Source organism: Sardina pilchardus, chromosome 12 (genome assembly GCF_963854185.1).
Source record: "Sardina pilchardus chromosome 12, fSarPil1.1, whole genome shotgun sequence".
NCBI lineage: Eukaryota > Metazoa > Chordata > Actinopteri > Clupeiformes > Clupeidae > Sardina > Sardina pilchardus.
Window position 1 is genome coordinate 2805547 of NC_085005.1, and position 22444 is coordinate 2827990.

At 45.6% G+C, this 22444-nt stretch overlaps 1 protein-coding gene across 3 annotated transcripts in view; it reads right to left on the reverse strand.

The window, feature by feature from the left end:
- Window positions 1-12152: 12152 nt before the first annotated feature.
- The window catches only part of epha7 (eph receptor A7), a 54877-nt gene continuing 44585 nt past the window's right edge, over window positions 12153-22444 (reverse strand). The window contains exons 10-17 of one of the 3 annotated variants that reach the window (XM_062550892.1): window positions 20583-20696; window positions 19951-20136; window positions 19763-19824; window positions 19413-19622; window positions 18939-19088; window positions 17054-17247; window positions 16111-16266; window positions 12153-15768 (exon numbers count right to left, since the gene is read on the reverse strand). In XM_062550892.1, coding sequence (XP_062406876.1) covers window positions 15654-15768; window positions 16111-16266; window positions 17054-17247; window positions 18939-19088; window positions 19413-19622; window positions 19763-19824; window positions 19951-20136; window positions 20583-20696 — 1187 coding nt within the window. In that variant the 3' untranslated portion in view covers window positions 12153-15653. Of the gene's footprint in view, window positions 15769-16110; window positions 16267-17053; window positions 17248-18938; window positions 19155-19412; window positions 19623-19762; window positions 19825-19950; window positions 20137-20582; window positions 20709-22444 lie in introns of all 3 variants that reach the window. The other 2 variants (XM_062550890.1, XM_062550891.1) reach the window with 2 other exon arrangements.

The following is a 22444-nucleotide window of genomic DNA, read 5'->3' on the forward strand; positions in this document are numbered from 1 at the left end:
ACAGCAGCAGAAGCAGCAGCTGCCTGACCCAGTTTAAGAGCAGCACGATGAGCAGCGGCGCTACCAGCTAAGAGCTAAGAGGGAGCTCTGCAGCACTCTCCTCAGGCAGCCAGGGGCCATGCCAGCCACACGGCCTTCTCTACGACAGGTGCCACTGCACCGCAACACACACACACACACACACACACACACACACACACTCGCACACACACACACACTCGCACACACACACACACACACACACACACTCGCACACACACACTCGCACACACACACTCACACACACACACACACACACACACACACACACACACACACACTCACACACACACACACACACACTCGCACACACACACACACACACACACACACTCGCACACACACACTCGCACACACACACACACACACACACACACACACACACACACACACACTCACCCCGTGACTGCCTCACCCATCACCCGGGCCACTCTCCCGGTGACGTGCAGAATGTGTCAGGCCAGATGACAGACGGGGGTCCAGCTGAGCTGAGCGGTGCGGTGCTGGAGAGGTGTGATGGGCCGTCAGTGTCTGGACCGCACGCCTGTCCTCTCCCTCCCCGCACCGCGCCTCGCCGCGCCGGCCATCAGCAGGCTAATCACTCGGCAACGTCCACTCCGCCCGGCCGCCGCCGCCTCCCTTCAGCGCTCCGCACGCGGCCAAGCCGGCGGGCAGAACAGAGACGCTGACCGCAGCGCCGGTCCCCCAGGTCCCCCTGAGCTGTTAGTCTCCCAGCAGCTCCATCTGTAGCCGAGTCTGGACACAGGGCCCAGGGGCGGCCAGGGCTGGGGAGGCTTCGGCGAGGGGATGGAGCTGTTTTCCTCTCCCCTTTCTCTGCACTTCAGGAGCCTGTGTTCTTGCCAGCGCACCATGCCGTGCTGCTTTGGGCTTCTGCCAAAAGGAATAGTTGCTGAATTTGATTTTCGCCGAGAAAATGTAAAAATACACAAACACCGCGGAGAAAGCATTCTTTTTGCACAGCGTAAAATAATAATAGTGATTTTAAACAAACATGGCTCGCTGAGCCTTTGTAGTTTCGATAATCAGAAAATCTGGTGGAGAGCTACCAGTGGGCAGCGGCAGCCACTCCATTAGCAGCTTCCTCCCTTCACGTTGGGAACAGCGGCGCTGGCCAGCTCCTCCACAAGACTATTTGAGCTCAGAAAAATGTGTCTTTCACAAAGGACAGAGATGTGAGCACGCCGGGGATAAGAGAAATCCAGGAACTAATTATCTCAGGCCTGTCTGGATTCATAGGGCCTGTCAGCCATCTTCTCATTGGCCTTCCCTTGCAGGCAAGTCTGGGATTATAGTCTCAAATAGAGAGGCAGCCAAGCCTTTATCTGTGTATGAATGACCATGTCTGCCAGGGTGACCACAGGAGGGAAAGAATGTGTGTGTGTGTGTGTGTGTGTGTGTGTGTGTGTGTGTGTGTGTGTGTGTGTGTGTGTGTGTGTGTGTGTGTGTGTGTGTGTGTGTGTGTGTGTGTGTGTGTCTGTGTGTGTGTGTGTGTGTGCATGCGATTGTGTTTGTGCCAGACAGAGGGCCTTGTCAGTGGTCAACTATTCTCCACATCTTATTGTTAAAGGTGTGGGGATGGAGAGAGGGACGGGGGGATTTGCTTAGTCGCGGATAAAAACCTGAGTGGAATGTGATCGGAATACTGCCGAGTGTTTGATGCTTTTATCCCAGTGACCCCTCGCTCCCCCCCACCCCTCCACCCCTCCCGTGGCCCACAGGCCCTCTCCCTGGGTGGGGTTGCTGGGCCGGAGCCCTCCCCTCTGAGGCCACCCCCCAACCTGCTAAGCTCCTGCTACAGTAATGAGCTGGGGGCTCATGCTATCAGGTTAATGTGCTTTCATTGCCATGGTGGAGCTAATAGAGTTGTGATGACTCTACAACTGCCACTGGCAGATGGGGGAGTGCAGTGGAATGGAGCCACTGTGAAATGTCCCCCAGGTTCCTGGCCTGTCTGTGGGCAAGAGTGCGACTGACAGATAAAGCATTTGACAATGACACATTGCTCTGGGATAGCGCTGAAATGACTCGCATTTTAAAGCCTAATCTCTCTCCCTTTCTCACAGCTCTCTGTCTTTACCTCTGTCTCAGTCTGTCTGTCTTTTTTTCGGTCTCCCTGGCCTGGTTTTGAAATCTCATGGAACTGAGGAAGAAAACACTCTCTCTGTGTTGAAACAGCTCTCTACCTGCAAAATGTTTTTTTTTTCACCAGGCAATTAAGACCTTGTCATCATCAGAGCTCGAACAGCAGGGCCTTAGGGAAAGACTAGTTTAATCAGAATGCTTTATAAGGTCTTGCTGATAATTATGAATATCATAATACTGTTTTTTTTTTATGGAAATATTTAAAAAAAGAAAATCCTCCAAATCTATTTTGAAGGATACTTATTGGTTGAAGCCTACTGCTCAAATGCTTTAACTACTATTTGTTGGCTATTGATGGCTATTTCACATGCTAAAATGTGAAGACATTAATTGGCAATTCACATGGGATATCCTTGCAGCAACTCTAGTAAGTAGTATGAACAAAGGCATTTTGTGAGATGAGGCAACCAACCCCATAACAAGTCTTAATCTGAGTGTCGAGATTGTTTTCTAACAGTCAGTCCAGACAATCACTGGATGACTAATGCTACTGCACACCAAATAAAAAAAGACTCTAAAGCCATCAAAGTGTAACAAATTATGCAATACTTACATTGCCACGGTTTTTCAGTAGTCAAAAATACACATGGCGTACTAATGTTGGAGAACCAAAATACTTGTGAAAAGTCTGAATTAAATTGACAAAAAACGTGTCCCCAAAAAATGTTTGATAGGGTTTATTTGACATCAGAAGAAATGTTCAAAAGTGTCAAAGTTTCCCTTGCCAAAAAGTAATCAGTTTGGGATCTATCTAATCTCAAGACTCACAAGGGTAATAGAAGTATCTGTTTGCATAATTATGTTTTCCCCCACTGAGTCCAATACCTAGCATAGTTCTGGGGCTGACAGGCTTACAGTGTGTGCATAGCAAATCTTTCCATTTCTTTCCACGTCTCTTTGGCAAGGGGTGTGAAATGCATGGAATATTTAAACACAATTGGCATTCCCAAACAATTCCACCGGAGGCTTACACTGATCTGACACATACTCTACTAATGCTTATAAAAACAGTATTTTGAACCTTTGCATTCTACCAAAGGATTTGCTTTTTTCCTTCCTTTTGCTTTTCTTGCTTGCCACATGGTAAGTTTGCTTAAGTCAACTTGTAGACATCATAAGACAAATATGTATCCATTGTGTGCGGCCCGAAACATTCTCCCATAATTTCCTGCAGTGCCTTTGAGTTTCTGTTTGGCCTGGCAAATCATATAGGCCGAGCCTGTCATTTGAGGCCGACCGTTGGGTGAATGAGGTCTGGTCAGTGTGTTGGGCTCCCTGCAGTCTATTTCTGTAGTGTCCTTACTTCATGGATGCTCTCCAAGTAAATGGCATCATTTGATATATGTCCTCTGAAAATAAGAAGATATGCATTTTAGACATTTCAGCCCAGAAATATCCGTCCCTCTAAGGTTCTCGCTGGTTGCTTGAGGCTGGTGTGATGTCCTCCAGAGGGCCATTAAATCACCAAAGCCCAATTACACGTGCACAGGTTGATTTATGGGTGTGTTTCTAATGACATATTAAAATGCAATGAGCATCTGCATCCAGGAAAGCCTGCCTGGGTCCAGCAGAAACCAAAATGGCAGGGACGGACACTGAGTCAGGACGGTAGACACTCCTTAACCATAGCCCTGGATGAAACAGCACAGAACTTCTCAGAGCTGCTCAAATCAACATAGTGTAAACAGGTTATCTAGCATGACGATTAATGCTAGAAAATGAAAATAAGGCAAGGGGTACTTAAAGCATTAAGCTGCTAAATAAATCAGTTTACACCAGAGTGCCACAAGCAGGATGCCACAATACTTTAGCATTTTACTGCACCCTTTCTCCCAAAGTCACCTCCAGCAATTAATCCAATTACTCCTGAGCCATGCTGAGACATGCTTTAACTCTCAGGCAGAAAGGTTTAGACATACCTCCAAAAATGGAACCAGGCAGTTGAAATATTCTGATGTAACTGAGCCAAGCAGTCGACATGCATACAACAAAGACAACTGGTTAGTGAGTTTGTTAAAAAAAAATCCCTATTTTCAAAGATAGTTTTTCTCCTTAATGTGTCAAGAACTTTGGCCCATTTTATATTTCCTCCTGACTCCTAACTAGTGTTTAGCTAGTTCCCTCCACTCACGAGGTGTTGTGCACATGTGTGAGGGAGCAGGCACATCTTCCAGCTCCTCATGTGGGAGCCGAATCCCGCTGTACCTGCAGTCCCTTCATGCTGATCAGCAGGCATCTGGAGCAAGGAGGCACACGCCAACAGGCCTGATTGATTCACTCTGCGTACGGAAAGCACTCCACCCTGGGACTTCACTCAGCCATATGGTCACATCATTTTAAGAACATGCAGTGTTGTCATAGCATCCATATGGACACTGTATCAATACAAAATGCAAAAATACACCATCCAAACCTCATTGTCTGTTGATGTTGACGTGTGCATACTGACATTTTAGTACAATGATGAAAAGCCCTCCTATGAACTCCCTGTAGTTCAGGATTTTGGCCCATATCATGCATGCGGCACAGCTGTCGTGTGTGCGTCGCAGTGTTGTGACAAATATAAAAAAAAAAGTCACAGGGTTGGATGACCTGAGCGTGGAGGGGGACGGGGCAGATGTACAGCCACTCTGTGGTGACAGCCTGAGTGAGAGGAGTGACCTGCTACAAGACAACTCAGTCTGCGCAAAACAACATGAATTCAATTGATCTGGATCTTGGCGTCGGAGTGACCCCAGATATGGGCTCTGACAAAGGGTCAGCAGTGTCCGCCATCGCAAGTCCGTGCTGCGCTTCCTCGTTTGACACAGCAAGAGAAGAAGGGGTGTCACTTCAGAGCCCCGCCGAATGAATATTCTGGTGTGCTTCCGCCGGGCTCATCACAATCCAGCTCCCTCTTGCCTCTCCGCACCATAAACTAATTAACACAGGTGGAACATATGGGTGCAGGAACATAATCGTATGCAAATCTCCCCAGATATATTTCAGAGGATTCATTTTGCCTGGGACACATGCCATGGTTGCAGTCAAAGCATGATGTGCTTTGGGAGGTGATATTTCCTCTTTATTCAGGGTGAAATCGAAAAGAATGGTACAATCTACCCATTAAAATATGCATGCTCCGGATATACACAGAATGAACTGGAGATGCAGCTTTAAATGTTTGAAATCAGCCACAATTAAGCGATGTATATTCATGCATAGCCAGAGGGGGGGATATATTTTTTTTTACTGTCATGGCAAATGGCCAAATTGTGGGTGCCTCTCCACAATAAGCATTTACAGAGTAAGCACAATGACTGTCACTTTCCCTAGGATACTGTCTGAGTGCTTGGAAATGAGTTGAATTTCATCTGAATTTTCTGCTACACTCGGAATCAGCTGAAATACAGATCACCTTGAAAGATCACCAGGATTTACTGTAACTGTACATCTCTCACAGTTTATTTTCCAGAGAGATCTTGAGCTTAGTGTTATAGTGAGGCCAGTAGTAAACCTGCCTGGTCTGGTCTGAGTGTGCTATGGTGAAGCCAGTAGTAAACCTGCCTGGCCTGGTCCATCTCCATCATCACAAGAGGAGGACAGACATTCTCTTCCAACAAACACCTATTTTGGGACTGCATCACACATGGGCTGTGTGTGTGTGTGTGTGTGTGTGTGTGTGTGTGTGTGTGTGTGTGTGTGTGTGTGTGTGTGTGTGTGTGTGTGCGTGTGGTCTTAGTATTTTCCACTGTGCATCTTAGTCTTGATGTTAGGCTTTAAAGAGAAGCCGAGACTGCATAGTGTTAATATTCAGAAGTCTGTGACTATAGATTATGCCGTTTTGTTGCATTTAAGTGTGCAGCCAATGAATGGCTAATTAGTTAGATCTAGAACTAGATGTGAGCACAAGGTTATTATAACATATGCATAGGAATGTGCCTTAGGGCACTTTGAAATTATGTTGAGCTTTTGAATTATATGATAATGTAAAATTTATCTATACACTCTTTGACATTGAATCCTGAAATCCTTTAGAATAGTGGTGAAATGCCAGAATGCCAGGTTAAGCCAGATAGCCAGTGTTCCACTCCCATGCAAGTCTCCTGTTTCTGTGTTTGGTGTGTACTCTCCAACACCTCCTCCAGCAGATGCGAACTACAGCTGACAGCTGCAATCATCACTAAAATAGAACAAACCATCATAAATGAAAGCTACATTTCTCATTAACAATGACTTTTGAATGAGGGCCAGGAACCTAATTTAGAAATCAGCAAATCTGCATAAAACATGGAAAGCCGCACATTGTGGGAACCACATAGATTTCTCGAATGGATGAAGCTGGATATATTCCGGAACTGAATATTTGGACTGATGTTCAGATGGACTCAGAGGAAGATATCTAATTTTATGATATATTATTGCCCTGTGCTGTGTGCATTTTTATCTCTTGACACATTTGGCTGCATCCATTTAGCATTTCTCATTAGCGTACATGATTTCCTAGGCATGTTTTGTTAGTTCAACCTAATCAAACGGTTTCTGGAGGTGTTTTCCCCCATCTTGGTGTGTTTCATTTGGTGTCCTGTGCTAGTGTACTGATAATGAGGCTCTTGGTTTTAATTAGAATGTTTTTGTTCTTATTACTAGAGACACTAGCTTCCCCTCAAGTGTGACAATAACACACAAGTGTTGCTATCATGTGTTAGGAATCCAAATCAATCAGGATGAATGCAACATAACAAAAAGTGCAGGTCCTACTTCTACATTATGAACTCAGATTTTGTTACTCTGTGTGGCACATTGGAATTGTGGATTAGAAGTAATTTCCCAAGCAAGCCTTGCACGTAACTTTTAGCCGTCTTTCCAGCCCATGTTCCACTTACGCAATACAAACGTCGGTGCTAATATACGGCACAGTATTTGCTGTGTAAGCCGCGACTTACTGTAAAACTTGAAATCAACATATTTGTGTCGGCTTCGCTCTAGTGCTTGCAGGAGTTCCCTTTGTGAAAGTCATCACTACTTGGCCCGGAACACAATGCAAGTATAAGGAGCGGAGTGTACAGCTGTGCACCTGGGCGTGACTCATATGAGGGCCTGCTAGTGTGTTGCGGCTCTCACGCGCCCGCTGCAGTCGGTCCTCCAGGAGCTCGGGCATGATGAGTCCCGTTCAGCAGAGAGACCCTTATGCCCAGACCTCATCTCTACACACTGGCAAAGGTGACTGTTGGGTAACCTAGTTTCTAATGATTACAGCACAAGGTTGCGAGGGCAAATGTTCATCATACATCATGGAGGCAGCCAAAAGAGGCCCATATACAGCTGAGGTCAGAGTGCTGTAGGATAATATCAGCCTTGCTTACTTTACATTCTGCTGTGCTGGGAGGAAGAGGAAGATAAAGAGCTCACTTTGCACTCTAAACAGCCCCGGAACTGTGTCATTCGGAGGACTAGGCCGGGATTCGGAAAACCTGCCAATTTCCATGGCTGTCTGGAGTCTTTCACATGACCAGTGGCTAAAACTTTATGCCCGTCCTTAGTCCTATCCCTTTCATTTTTTTTTTATCCGTTCTAAGTTTAGCTGCATTTCCCATTAGAGTCAACAGGGGGGCACCAGGCCTCAATCAATACAGGTCCCATTAGAGCCCCCCACGGCGCATGGGCTCTGGGCATCGACTCAGCGCCCGCTGCTGTGCTTGTCTAGCCTCCGCTCCGCTCATCCATCAGCCAGTCCACCGGGCCACCCGCCCAGCCCCCTCTCACACGGGCACACACACACACACACTAATGGTGGTGTCCTTCTGCCCCTCCTGCTCCTGGGCTACCCTGATAAGGGCATCATGCCTACTGTGGAGACCCGCTTTGTTTAGAGATACTGTACAGTCAATATTAAACATCACAAGATGATTTGATAGCGTGGCTCTGGTACATGTGCAAAATACTATTATGGGGTCCAAGCAGGGACGTTGCTAGACACCTTTTCTTTTGTTCTGATTCTTCCACATTATTATTTTTAACAGCAAAAATGCCGTCTGCAGCACAAAAAACATACAGACACCAGATTTTCACCATCTGGTCACTCGGAGTACTCTCCTTACTCCTTTGGGAAATGCTGCCAATCATAACAGGCATAGACTTTGTAATCTTATTTATTTATCAATTTATTTCTTTATTTATTTAGATGCAGAAGCAGCCAAACAGTCAGATGCAAATATTGCATCAAGTGATTCAACATACATATTTTATTTAAAAAAGCATGTGTTTTGTCTATCATGCATATCAACGTGGTCTGCTGATATGGTAAGTAGTCAAAGAAAATGGACCTTGGAGAATAGCATGTCTTTTCCTGCGCCAGATGAAGCTGGTCTATCAGGTCTATTTACCCAGTTCCTCATGCCATGTCCCCTGAGACCTCTGGCGCTATCTATTCATTCCCATGAATAATGTCACACATCTCATGTGCGATGGCCAGATAGTAATGTCACAAAGCAGGCTCACATCTCTCCCTGAGCACAAGCTACAATGGACTATTCTCCCATTTGGCCTCCTCCTCGTGCCTCGCATTGCCAGCCAATGACACTGGCAGAGGAGATGCATACTTAGCCCTCACACTGACCTCCCCACTGCACGGAGACCCACACAGCTACTGGAGCCTTCTGTGCCCTGGATAGCACAGGTCACGTCGCATTTAAAAGATGCCTATTTTAAGTTTCTCTCTCATGTCTCATGAGAAAAAGACCAAAAAAAACTCTCTACTGTGTGCGCGTTTCCCCCCCAAAATATGCTCCATTTACGAAATTCCTCTTTCAGTGGAGTTCTCTGAGGAAGTTGTCCAGGTCCTTTTAGTGTCTGTTTATCATTACTAACATCAACCACTGGTGTAATCAGAGTCTGATCCTAATTCCCCCATGTATACAATTTACTAAATCGTGCATAAAACCCAGAATCTCCAGTAAGGCCTATTCTTAAATGACTAGCCTATTCTTAAATCACTAACCGGAATATCTCCTCCTTTCCAACAATTCCAACCGCTTTATGGCCAGTGGCCTTTTATGTGCCATCACCATGGCAGCCTCTGCATGACTGAAGAAAGCGCTTCCCATGCAACATGAGGAAGCTCAGTGACTGGCCAGCCAATGCCACACACACCATAACTCATTTCTGTCCACCATTTCTTTGACCAAACCATCATATCTGCCAAATCCATCAGCATTTTCCAAAGAGGCATTTGCCAGCCTGTGAAATTGATCATTGGCCCAGGGCATGGTCGTCTATGGGGCAGGAGGACATATTTTACCAGCCCCTAAATGCTTAATGCTGCAAGGTGCCACAGGCCAGGCCATAAAAAAGAATTGGTGTGGATCCAAGGCAGTGAAGGCATTAGGACCGGAATAGCCGCAGGTGGACTATGCAGTAAGAGCATCGGAGACACTTTTAATAAACAATATAATGCACCTGACCTGAGTCTCGGCTCTGCTTCTCATCTAAAGGGGAACGATGAAGCGGTGGGAAATAAAAGTAGAGTGGCAACTGGCGCTCTAGAGCAGAGGCATTCGATTTGCATCATAAACGTAGGTGTCTATTATCCAGTGATCTGCCTTGAGCAAACTGTTTCAATCAGCTTGGCTTCAAATTGTGGAATAAATGTATTTTCTCATTGCACTGAAATGACCTGATGATTATTATTTTGAGAAGGTTTGAAGTTCACCCCTAAGAAACGGTTCTGTTTTCATTACTTCGGTAAAGGGCATGGAAGCTACACTTACAAATCTGAAGCCTTTGTGTGCAGGACCAATTACTGGCAACAGTATTCCCAGGACTATTACGTAAACAACTTATGTGCAGCAAATGCATAAAACATAACAAATATGTTTTCAAGAGCTTTCTATGGCACTTTTTGAGTTCATGGTGGAATCTATGTCAAACTTCTTTAAAGCTGAGAAGACTGCAAAATCAAACATCATCAGCATCAGCATGCACTAAAGTAGTACACTACACAATAGCATACAGTGCACACATCTACACTGCCCATACTGACTGTGCTGTAAGTTACTTCCTTGGTTCTTTTCATAAGGAGAGAACCTACGCTACTCAATATGTTGGAGCGTTCTGGATTCAACATGCAGTATCAACACTGGTGATGCATTCTTTGCTTGCTTTAAGGTCGAATACGTATAACATATAGCCTATACAGTAGAGCTGCAAATATGTTTCCACACTGTTCACTTTTTGTGCTTGTGTATCATGTGTTAGGCAAGAGTCATCAATATATAATATATATAAATTATAATAACTAGACAGAATAAAACACATTTTTACGAATTTATGTAAAAAAAAAGCTTTTTCCTGCTCCCACAATACATTTATACATGCAAACACACACACACACGCAAGCACACACACAGACACATGCACGCACAGCCGTGTGCAAACAACCACGCACAGGCACGTGCACACACCCACGCACGCACACACACACACACACAAACACACACACAAACCATTCCCCTGCACCACAACCCTCATCAACAACAACAGAATTAGACGTGATAAATATCCCGCAGCCAAGTCAATTCCTCTTCTCAGGTTAGCTGTGATTTACTGCCCGTCAGTCACACGCACCTTTGCTGTGGCGCCCCTCTCCTCATGTGTGCAGATTACCAATCTGCCCTTGGCTTTGATCCCAATGAGCCCTCCACCACTTCTATTTTTCTTCCCCCCTCTCTCCTCCCTCCGTCTTCCCTCTCTCCGCCCTCCCTCCTCGGCCTAGTGGTGCTGGCTGGGTGGGTGGAGGTGTGTGTGCGTGTGTGTGTGTGTGGGGGGGGGGGGGGGGGTTGTGCTGCAGGTTGAGCACTATTTGCCTGACTTACACGGCAGACTTCCCAAAAGACTGGCCATAATGGGAGGTGGAATGTGAGCCCCTGTTATCTAAACCCGGGGTCATGGTCCTTTAATTCAGCTGAGAGGAGGCCGGACTTTATGAAGCCAAGCATTTTTCCAGTCAATTTCAACAGCTTCCTGGAAGCTCCCGGGCGAACTCTTTGGAGGGTTTTTTTTATTATTAAAGGCGCAGATGGGTAACTTTCAGAGAGTCAAGCAAAGAGCTGTGCTATTGTTGAATATTAATAATTTGTCTTTTTTATCGCATATAGTGATTTTATTTGATCCTTTATCTCTTTTCCATCTCTCTTGCTGGGTGCATTTGGCCTGCCTAATGTGATATTAAGTCTTTGTCTTAAGCTCTCAGAAGACTTGGTTAGAAGATGTTTTGTCTGTAGAAACATTTAGGGCTCATATCAAAGTATGAATCTGCGGCGGTCTGAAGGTTTTTTCTCCTCTCTGCTGCTCTTTGTTAGCTTCGTGTTTAAACAAGTCGACACTTTCAGGGGAGAGTGGGGCCTGTCCTTCTGGATTCATTCCATCTGCCTGTAAGACATTGTGATGTTGAGGTTCTACCGGTCTTCATAAAATAAATATTGAAATATCTGCGGAGATGTAATCTTTACGAATCCATTAAGTTTGCTTTGTTTAAATCCCAGGGGATGGTATTCAATTAGGTGCTTCTTTTTAGCATTATTACTTTGGAACATCACTAATGTCTTTTTAATGGCACATCCCATGCCTGCCCACCGCAAGAGAAATCATATGCCCACACTCAGAGAGAGGGAGCGAGGTAGGGACGGAGAGAAAGAGAGAGGGAGGCAGAGAGAGATCGGGGGAGAGAAAGAGAGTGCACAATATAATCTTTGATCTAGGCCTGTGACGGGAACTTTGTCACTAACCCTTCCTGTAAATATACAAACCTTAAACTTATTTGACCTTAACAGTGGAACAAAAACAACATCTCCAGTATCATCAACTGTAGAGCTAAGGCACACAGTCTATTGCGATTTATGAGACAAACATCACAAGAGCAGAATCTTTCTATAGATTGTATTATATTTTCCAAAAATATATGTACAGTCTATTACAAAGATTACAAAGCAAAAAGAAATGTCTATGTAACAAGAAATTGTCTAGGTAAATGATTTTACAATTCTGCAGTTGGAGAAAATACATTTGACCAGTGAATACTCTCAATACTTTCATCACAGAAAAATAAATAATAAATCGACAATCCGCATCACTGTACATCAAACTAAAAGACAAAATAAAACAAAATAAAAATCTAAATGGAAAACCTATCATCTGTCTTTGGTCCTAAATGAGAAATTATGTACAACTGAAACAGTGACAATAATAATCTGTGAGTGAGATAGAAAAATATAGTGCATTTTCAATGTATTCAGAGCTCACTACAGAGTAATGTGTGTAAAAAACAACATTATAAATAAAATGTACAAGTTTTACAATTCGAACATATACAAAGTTTCCCTCTGATCTCTGTGGTCTTCCTCACACAATCAACAGTGCTGAACTCTTTGGAATCATTAGTCTCTTTCCGTAAAGGGCTTTTCAACACTTTTCCTTACAAAAAAAAAACAAAAACACCATGGCCATCCTCCAAAAGACAACCCCTCCATTGTAGACACATTTCTTTCTGTCCTGATGAGCAGTTCCTGATTTCCACCACGCTGCCAGTGTGAGTTAAGAAAGCAGGTTTGAGAACAACATGGCCGTGTGTCTGTCATTGAAGGGTCACGATGTCCTGGGAGGTGGACTGATTGAATCTGGCTTTTAATCTCAATTTGGCCCAAAATTGCTGTCTCTACAGGAACCCAAATCCATACGGAGGGGAAGGGCCTAGTGCCCGTGCCCGTGGTCGGGGGACCCAGTGGGGCAGGCTGTAACGGATCCGTACACTGTGGTGGGGAGGGGGGGCTGCAGGGGAGAGTGACGTGACTGACTGGTGGACCACTGGGCTTTGTGCTGACTGAATGCCTTTGCGCCAGTGTTCAATTCAATGCGCTGGCAGAGCCCCAACTGCTGAGGTCTGCGGTATGGGCGGCGCGCGGCTCTGTAACGTTGGGCCGAGGGCCGGCCACGCTCTGGCTCCGGGGCGGAGGGGACCCGCGTGCGCGCGCGAGGGAGGGAGGGGACGGTCCCTTTGGAGTGGACGCGGTGGCCAACGGGGCGTGGAGGGGAATGACAAGCTGCTGTTTCAAGAGAGCTGCTGTACAGCTCGTCCACCATATCAAAGTGTCAACACAACAGCCTGCAGCTTCAGTCAGTTAGAGGGGGGGGGGGGGGCCGATGAGTATCTCCCTTACGTGACTCTCTAAATAATACTGTGGACACACAGACCTGTGTGGAGCTTCCAAACGCTCTGAACTGAAGCACTCGTCGGGAGGTGACTAAACTTCACTGGATGTAAGGAAATGGCTGACCCATTCATCAAGAGACCACAATGCTGATCACTAAATTCAGCGTAACATTCATTTGTTGTACAAACAATAGACTGTGATGGCACCAAAAACTGTTGACAGCACACAATTTCAAAGCCTGTTATCCATTGATGAGCAACAACAAAAAAAAGAAACAAAAAGAATTTCAAAAGACACATACCAGAGAGGTACTGTTAGCGTTATTACATTGCACAAAGGCCTGGACAGACAGAGGTAAACCGTCAACGGATCAGTGGTGGCTCTCCTGTTGATTAGCTGACATCGCACAACACATCACCATTTTGTCATGTTATCATCCTCCTCAGACAATTAAAAATCCTTAATTTAAGGGGTGAAAATATTCTCAAACAGCAAGCAAGCACAGCAGTCACTTAAGATACCCTTGGGGTTGGGTTAGCATCAAGGCATGCCATCTCACTCACAGAATAATATACGGTAATTAGAGCGCTGTTTCTCGTCTTGCTAACAAATATTTGCTTATGTTGGAGAGCCGCTCACTTCCTCTAGGCACCCTTGCATTCGGTAGAGGTTCTCTGAAATGCAGCTCCCACTGGTGACTCCCAAGCACTTGAGTATGTTAGTAAAAACCATAGCACCTGACTGAAGCAGAGGAGGCTCGTTCCTGGCTGGGGAAAGTTATTGCTGTTTGGTCATCCTCTATCCTGCTCAAGCTCGTTCCTAACACACCTCAAACTGAAAGCGTCGTTATACTTGACTCAATTTGCTCAAGTTCAGGACGAAAGCGTCAAAACTGGGAAACCATCAGCTATGCGAAAAGAAGAAATTCAGCCCATTTCGAGAAATACTTCAGCCACTCCAACACCGACAATAGTTGAAACATTTTGTAAATGTACTAGAACATTAAGGCAGTTACTACTTCAACATTTTCACTGATTCACTGATTCAAAGAATCACAAATGTAATACATGGCAAAGACCTTTTTTGCTTTCAGGTAATAGTGGCCAAATATTTAACTAAAACAAACACAAATAAAAAAAAAAACGAAATAAAAACCATTAGTGCTATTTTTGAAAACTATCTCATTTCTCTAAGTGAAAAACTGAAAGAAAGGTACTGTGTACTCCATATGATGGAATAATAAGGTGGTAAACATAAAGATGAATATTGCTACTTGGACATGGGGCTTTCACAGTCACACAAGCTTTACATTGCTATTGTAAGAACTCCGGGGGTTACACAAACACAGCCCAAGACTGTGCTACTTCAAAATAGGACCATGTGTGTCAAACGCAGCCATCACAACCACTGTGTAAAGTTTCAACTAAAGTGAGTTACGAATTGCAGTATTTGAACTAACGCCGTGGGGGGAAACTATTCACAACAAATACTTCAACTGTTAAGAGTATGACACATGACACACTGGTCATTTCATAGTATCACTGAATCCTCCTTCCCATGAGGGAACTCTTACCCTGTTATCAAGCCAAAGGAAAATGGAAAACTAGATAAGAAACCAAATGAAAATGTACCATTACCACCACACTAGATCAGAGTGGCTAGCATATCAAAACAAACAGACTTAAGAAGATATTCATTAAACCACTCTTTTTTTCTTTGTCCTTTTTTGTGTGTTGTGTATTTTCTTTTACCATAAAGTCATAGTTTAAGTAAAAGTCTGTATTGATGTTCGCACAAATAAACCATTCATAAAGAAACAAGATAAAAACGCATCAAACTCGTCTTCAGAAGCTCTGCCTCCTCTTGATAAAACTCCTCCATGTTCCTCTGAGCCTTGCACGTGTCCATGTCCACGGTGTGTCTCTCGCTCGCTCGCTCGCTCTGTCTCTCTCTCCCTCCATCTGGGCGTCCTCCCTTCGGCTCCCTCCTGCTCTTTAGCGAGGGGGGGGGGGGGGGGGGGGGGGAGCAAATCCTTTGCCAAAGTACAAAGGAATGTTTTTTTTTTTGTGTTCATTCCGAAGATCCGGAACAAGAGCGACGACGAATACGACGACAGAAAAAAAGCACGACGTTTTGTCTTTATTGATTATCCTCGGTGGTGCCTGAGTGAGAGCATGGGCTCCGGGGGTCTCCCGACGCCCTCCCCTGCGCTCCCCACGGGCCCCTGGGAGGGTGCGCTGGCCGCTGGGCTGGGGGCGTCCTCGCTCACACCTGGATGCCGGTGCCGTGGAGGTGCAGCATCTGGGCCCTCATGGTCTGTATGCTGCTCATGATCTTCTTCTGATGGCCCACTAGAGTGATCCCCAGGCTCATCACATCCCTGGAGGAGGAAACACACACACGCTCATAAATCACAACGGCCGCACCGTGACGCCAGCAGCGCCAGGATTTATATAGCGCCGATATTTCATTAATGAGGAGAGAGAGGCCTGGGACTAGGACTGAACTAAGTGGCATGCATGCTCATGGACTAAAGTGCTGAAGACTAAAAAAGCGGCCCTGTCCTCCGTGTCGGAGAGGGGGCGGGGGTGGGGGGAGAAATGGCCGGTGATGAAATTCCTCTCGACAGCTATCTGAAAGTTAACCACGCGTTTAATGGTGGCAGACTTTGCTGTGGGGATACGGTTGGATTTAAAAGGGCAGCTACAAAACATCCACTTACTCGATCGTCATCCTCGCCACTGATTCCAGGGAGCTGTAGCCAGCAGCTGTGAAGTTGTCTTTGTATCTCTCCATCTTGATGGCTTCCAACCAGTCTCCCACCGAGCGGAAAGTGGTGAAGTCTGGTGTGCTCTGATCTAAGAGGGGACTGATGGGTCTGTGCAGGAAGCAGACAGAGCCATTGTTAATGTCACATCAGCAAACAATGATAATAATAATAAAAAAATCCTCAAATGAGCGCAGCTAAACAGGAAACCAAATACACTGATTAGCACCAGACGCCCAGGAGAGCTTCAGCACAAATTGTGACAGGAAGCTACTGGGTCTTATTAAGTGAGAAAATTGACATCTAATTTAATTTGTAGGTGAAATGTGATTTTTTTCCCCTCTCTAACTGAGTCTAGTTAAATAAATAAAGGAACCATCTCCGTCTGACAAAGGCAGTGAGCCTTCCGTTTTGAAATCCATTCTTCTCTTATGTCCTTAATCTCACATGAGGGAAAAATGTTTCGACTGTAAATAGATTTCATCTGAAAAATGTCACTGCAGGGCTCAGGGTTCCCACAGAACTTAAAAGTCTCGGGGACTCATTACAAGGATTGATTTAAAAGCCCTGCTATTGACCATAACGCCATGGAAGCAGCTTTGCCATTATTGATTCTCTGGCATTTATCTCTCATCTTTAAACCTCAGGAGATAAATCAGCCGCTGGATGCTTTGGATTGTTCTCTAATGAAGTTACATACAAATAACTGGAAAACACACACACACACACACACATACACACACACACACACACACACACGCACACACACACACACACACGCAGGAGTAAAAACCAGAAGCCTTGTTTAGGGCTGCACCCCATAAAAATCACAGCCCCCTTCATTCAAATGAAGAATCTAGCACTAACAAAGACATTAGAAGAGGAGAATCATTCTTACCTCGTACATGTCCCCATTGGAGTCTTTAAAGTACTAGGATTGCGAATCATTTTATCAAGGATGCCAACTATCTGATCGAATTTGGGTCGATCTGCCCGGTCCTTCTGCCAGCAGTCAAGCATGAGCTGGTGTAGGCCTGGAGGGCAGTCCATGGGTGCGGGCAGGCGATAGCCCTCCTCAATTGCCTTTATAACCTTCAAGGGCCAAAGCAGAGAGATGGTTAGGGCTCATTACTACCAAATTAGCGTCCATTTCAGCAGGATCCCTCCATTCTCAAAGCCACCACATGCTCTAATCAAGCGCTTTGGAAACAGCCACCTCTCTCAGTCTCACTCTTTGGTGTTTTCACCAATTACAAACTTCTGGGCAAAACGTACTAGATGCGATTGCTCTCTGTCAGCTTATTACAGTGAAATGACGGCAAGCTTGAAGATCAACTCCAATATTCAAATGGCTGACTAACGCAAGCAGCACCACTCTTTGCGCGTGTGTGAGTGTGTGTGTGAGTGTGAGCGTGTGTGTGTGTGTGTGTGTGTGTGTGTGTGTGTGTGTGTGTGTGTGTGTGTGTGTGTGTGCGTGCAGCAGAAGTGGATGTGCGGAGCAGCTGTCCACACCTGTCACAGCACTGGAACTCCCTCTAGTTAATTAAGCGCAGGCTTGCCGAGCTCTCCCTAGATGATTCCAGCACCCCGCTACAGCACTCCAGAACCTGCACTAAGTTCTGCCTGCAGTCATAATCAGCTCAATGACTGACGAAATATGTTTAGTCATCGCAAAAATAGCAACAATAGACTTCCTAAGCCTTATTGCTATAAATACCGAAGAACCTTGCCGTGTGTTTTGTTAAAAGTCAATATTGTGCCCTAATAATACATAGTTAATGATAGGAAAATATGAGGAATAAAGGCTGCTCTTTTTTTCTGCAGTCTAGAAATCGTCTCTCAGCCAGACGGCTCAAGTTTGTTTATTTTGTGCACATATTCATCTGCAATGCCTGTCATGTCTTTTCAAACAAGACTGAGCTATGGAGAGAGAAGTGTCAAAACAGTGAAAGTGTTGGGGAAATGTAAATATTTCTCCTCTTTTGCATCCCCAGTGGAACTCCTTGCCAGCCTCCTGACAGTGAACAAAAATTTCTGACAGTGATGTCTGCCGAGTCTCAGAATGTCATATAATCCCACTTAGAGACGCCAGTCGCGCAACTTATTAATATCAGATGGATGCTGCTCGACCAACAGGTAGCAACGCGCTAAACGGATAAATTAGGCTTAGTCCCACAGATAAAGGGTGTTTGTATGTTGAGCCCCTCTGTAATTTTCCAAAAGAACGAGCCTAACTGGGCAGTATACACAAGGCAAGTGCTCTCAAACAGTGGTGGATTAAAATACTTTGACTCATAAACGCTGTCTGCACCATGCAGGAATTTCAATTTGCTCGTGCTGTGATCAGCATGATGAGTGGAACGGCAAAGCTTATCTGTCCCAACTGAAGTCGGGACAGAACAATGTCCGTCCATTCAGAGAGACAGGGCTGGGCAGCAGCTGAACTCCATAGCTGTGAAATGGCGGCCCTCCTCTAATGAGGAATTGTAATCACAGTATCTTTGCTCATTAGAACGGGTTTAAGGGGCTGTGTGAGTCCCTGTTCAAATACCCAATGTAAACGAGAGCCATTTCTGTATTCTGTGTTTAGACTGAATGTAAATATCCCACAATGAAGTCATTGCTTAGACTTTTCTTGGAAGGATTATATGCTTCCATAGCTCATGTTTTTATGGCAATCCATATTTTTTTCATTTGTTTTTAAGTCAAATTAAATTGAAAAACATAAATTGATATCATTTTTGTTTTGGTATTTGTTCTGAAGAAGTTAGCTTTCTACTCACATCTTGATTGGACATATCCCAATAAGGCCTCTCCCCATAGGACATGACCTCCCACATGACAATGCCGTAACTCCACACATCGCTAGCTGATGTGAATTTACGGTACTGGATGGCCTCCGTTGCCGTCCACCGAACTGGTATTTTCCCACCCTGTTCAGTAAAACGCAGGTCAGTGGCAGGAGTAAAGATCAAATTCATTATATCCTGCATCTTCCCCTAAAACATCAATTAGAAAGAGTTAGAACGCAGCATGGGGCATTAACATCAGTCCAGAAGAAACATTGACCAGGCTGGGCATGCTCTGCATATTGAATGGAGGCAGGCAAGCATGCTGCTATTTGTTGATCCTCCTCTCCCTTCATTTGCATGCATTTACTCGGATATTCTGAGATCATGCGCAGGGGTGGGGTGGGGGTGTGTGTGTGGGGGAGGGGGGGGGATGTTGCGGCGCGCGCGCCGGCGTAATTGACTCACCGCTGTTGTGTAGACAGCCTCGGGATCGTCGTCTATCACTCTTGACAGGCCAAAGTCAGACACTTTACATACGAGATTGCTGTTGACAAGGATGTTGCGCGCTGCCAGATCTCGATGGACGTAGCCCATATCGGAGAGGTATCTCATTCCTGCTGCGATGCCTCTCAGCATGCCCACCAACTGGATGACGGTGAACTGACCGTCATGTTTCTGCACGAGAAAAAGCAGACACGTTGGCGTATGCACTCAGTGTGTCAGGATAACAGGCATGTGTCAATTAGCATATGTGACAGTGTTCATCATGGATACATTACAGCAACATTACAGCACTAGCAGTAGGAAGGACTCACCCTAAGGAAGGCATCTAATGAGCCATTTTCCATGTATTCAATCACAATCATAACTGGCTTTCCTGCAAAACAAAACAAGAATAATTCAATTATTTTATCCATTATAATAATTCCTCTATGGAGAGTTGCCTTACACACTGCCACCATGCAGAGGGCAAGTCAAAGTAAATAACGTTGGTATTACTAACCTCTGGTCACTACTCCCTCCAAGTGAACCACATTGGGGTGGTCAAACTGGCCCATGATGCTGGCCTCACAGAGGAACTCCCGCCTCTGCTTCTCTGTGTAGCCCACCTTGAGGGTCTTAATGGCCACTGGTGCGTCCCGCTTCCCTGGGAGCTTGATCCGCCCGCTGCACACCTCTCCAAACTCCCCTAGAGAACAGCACAGTGGTCACTTCTGGGCAGCCCAACGCCTCAGCACAATTCCAATCGAGCGGTTTTGACTGTGGCTGGGTGAATAATATGACACGCTAAAGTCTGATCCAAACAAACAAACACCCTGAACATGCCTGCAAGAGCGAGCATTATACATTCCCCAAACACACACACACACTGATTTATACTTCAGGCACACTTCTAAAGCCAATGTGACAGCAATTTATCAGCGCGGGACATCTTTGTTTGCACCAGTGTTGTAGGAGCGCTGGAGCTCATACTAATGGCAATGAGCATTTTTGTGCATGCACACACATTATCAATAAACAGGAGGGAGACAGTGTTCTCATTGAAGGTGTAAATATTTGGCTGTCAGGGTGATATACGAGCGCTGGGGACGGCTAAATGCAAACGCCAGCGCAGCCAGAGACAGCGGGGCTCACCTGCTCCAATCACCCGCTCAATCTTAATGCACGACGCATCCAGCTCCTTGGCAAATTGATGGACAGCCCTGTTCGGGTCCTCGTAGGTTTCAGGGTCGATGTATGTTTTGGTGCCTGGAAATTTAACTGTAGAAGGGTAAGAGGATTACTGTTACGATTAAATATGCACGCGGTCCGCTGTGGGTCTGACAGCTGCACAATTGCAGAGGGCAGCTGGTCAGAAGGAATTACTGAGCAGTTTGATGACAGAGAATATGTGTCAAAAGGGCTGTCTGATATGGGCACAAAGACCATTTGTTTCCCCCCACAATAGCAAGATACTAAACATAACACCCCAAACCCTGCTGAGCATTCAGATTAGGGCTAAGGCTCTACCTGCAGCAAGATCACACTGTAATCACCTATCCTATACTCTACATATATGGCAGCAAAATATATGGAATAACTAATCATGGTCAATTCTTGTATAATGCAAATATAGCTCATATTTTGTCAAAGATGTTTATCCTTGTGATGGCAATGGAAATGATCAAGGCTACAGGCAGCCAACTACAGAGAAGAAAGACCCTGGCTATAAATCTACTCTCATGCTATGTATCCTTGAGAAATAAAATAAATAAAAACGAAGGCGTCCAGAAGTCCAGAAAAGTCTACTTTACAACATTATAATCTCTTTCAGGGAGCTATATAAAGAGCAGTGACACTGGGGAATAAATCACACGTCAGAGTTAATAGCACAACCTATTTGATCAGAGGCAAGCCCTGAAAAACTACATCACATTAACCAAGAACAGAGAAGAGGGAAAAAAACCCAACACTTTAAAACTGCTAAATGAGCTGCGGACTGGGCCTGTAATTAGATTACTAATCAGCCCGACGCACGGGGCTGGTGAAGCCGACAGACTAATATCCTCTGGGCCCTTGAGAAGTATGTTGGCCGATCCACTAACATAAACACGGCCTCATTGTGCTCCAGCAAGGCGTGATGGCAGCTGATATTTCCCTCCACGCGCGCCTATAATTGCTTCGTCCATCCCAGCTGTCACCGCATCTGATAGGAGACATCTTATCGGGGCCCTCCCCCACCCTTTTTGTCGCAGACAAATTGGGTCTACACGTGGAATTTATACACTATCTGGCTTCTGTCGGCCGGCCAGTGTTTCCTCATCTAATATCGCTGAGCGCCACTCCTTGTGAAGCGCCGCCGCCGCCGAGGCTTGTTTGTGTCTTAGGTTGGGCTCGTTCCTTAAACGCCAGGACCTGCACAATCCTGCGCTCGATCTGGCAGGCGCTTAGCGGCTTTGGGTGTGAGCGTGGTGAACGGGCCCGGGGTTTGGTAGCCGCGCAGCGTGCCACCCTGACCCTTTGTTTCCGAATCAGTAGCTGGCCTACAGTGCTGATCATTACAGCAGGGCTAGGGAGGCTGTCTGCAGCTGGATCTCCTGGGGCATCATTACCAGTGTGTGTGTGTGTGTGTGTGTGTGTGTGTGTGCGTGTGTGTGTGTGTGTGTGTGTGTGTGTGTGTGTGTGTGTGTGTGTGAGTGTGGGTGTGTATCTGTCTGTGTACAAGCGTGAGCGTGTGTGAGCAAGCATCTGTAGACGACTGAGAACCCTGCTGCAACAGGACAAGTCGGATGTAGTGCTCTTTGCAGAACATCTTAACTCCTCAAGTGACAACACTCATCATGTAACATCCTTAACATGTAGCCTGCGTGGAATGAGTCTTGTGTGACCTTTCTACTGTTCTGGAAATGTTCACCACTCTGGACATGATTCACTTGCATGTCTCTGGAGCTCGGGGATGTGGTTTGTCACTGTACCATAATCTGACATTTAAAATAACACACAAAGATGTTGGACTG